The sequence below is a fragment of the Aptenodytes patagonicus genome, chromosome 20 (genome assembly GCF_965638725.1).
Source record: "Aptenodytes patagonicus chromosome 20, bAptPat1.pri.cur, whole genome shotgun sequence".
NCBI lineage: Eukaryota > Metazoa > Chordata > Aves > Sphenisciformes > Spheniscidae > Aptenodytes > Aptenodytes patagonicus.
The window spans coordinates 6541874-6542943 of record NC_134968.1 but is presented as its reverse complement, the minus strand read 5'-3'; the positions used below and the strand labels follow the sequence as shown (position 1 = coordinate 6542943).

The 1070-nt window shown below is 58.9% G+C and overlaps 1 protein-coding gene across 1 annotated transcript; it reads left to right on the top strand.

The window, feature by feature from the left end:
- Window positions 1–221: 221 nt before the first annotated feature.
- On the top strand, window positions 222–527 carry LOC143169480 (feather keratin Cos1-1/Cos1-3/Cos2-1-like). The gene has a single exon (XM_076356886.1). It carries the CDS (start codon window positions 222–224, stop codon window positions 525–527), a length of 306 nt encoding a protein of 101 aa, XP_076213001.1.
- Window positions 528–1070: the final 543 nt, after the last annotated feature.

Sequence of the window (1070 nt, the reverse complement as noted above, 5' to 3'; positions counted from 1 at the left end):
CTGAGGTGGCTTTTGGTTTATGAATTCAGAGAGAGCCTCGCTGTGCCAGGCTACTCTTTGTAGGGCAATGAAGACTGTGTGGCTCCTGGCACAGCTTCCAGCTCCCCACTCAGTAGTGGTCTTGGCTCCTTTGTGAGAGTGTAACCAGGCTGCTCCTCACTCACCCTTGTACTGTGCTTCCTCCCTGTCCTCTCTCCCAGGTGCACCTCCAGCCCAGAGACATGTCCTGCTACAACCAGTGCCTGCCATGCCGGCCCTGCGGCCCCACCCCACTGGCCAACAGCTGCAATGAGCCCTGTGTCAGGCAGTGCCAGAACTCCACCGTCGTCATCCAGCCCTCTCCCGTGGTGGTGACCCTGCCTGGCCCCATCCTCAGCTCCTTCCCACAGAACACCGTTGTGGGCTCCTCCACCTCCGCTGCTGTTGGCAGCATCCTCAGCTGTGATGGAGTGCCCATCACCTCTGGGTGCTGTGACCTCTCTGGCATTTCCAGCCGCTATGGTGGCAGAAGGTGCCTCCCCTGCTAAAGACGCTGGGCAAGCCCCAGGGAGACACCTTGAGGAACTCAGAACACGGTGCTGGGCAGAGGATCGATCTTCTGGATTTTGTTTTCAGCATAGGTGACTGACCTTGCCTTTCTCTCCCTTTTCTTTGTTTGCTTTGGTTCCCCTTGGCAGCAAGCTCCCACCAAGGCCAGCCTGGTGGGGCCCATCTCCCTCTATGGGGCAGGCAGACAGACATCACGCAGGAACTTCTCCACGGCCAAGGAGCGCAGACTCTCGGCTGCCCCCAGGGCTCCCTGCACTGCTGTCCTCCACTCGGAGTGACTTTGTTTCCCTCTTTTGACTGATTAAAGTTCTGCTGCATTCAAGCCTGGCCTCCATGTGGTCCTTCCCTCTGTGGGCACTCCCCAAGCTGCCAAAGGAGAAGGGTGTTGCTGAGGGGTGGAAGGGAATGAGGGCACAAGGAGACCCCTCTCCATTCACAGAGGAATGGGAGGTTGGGGCACCCTGCCGTGGCTCCTCTTTTGGGCACCATCCCTTGGAGCTGAGGAAGACATCCCTGGCTGC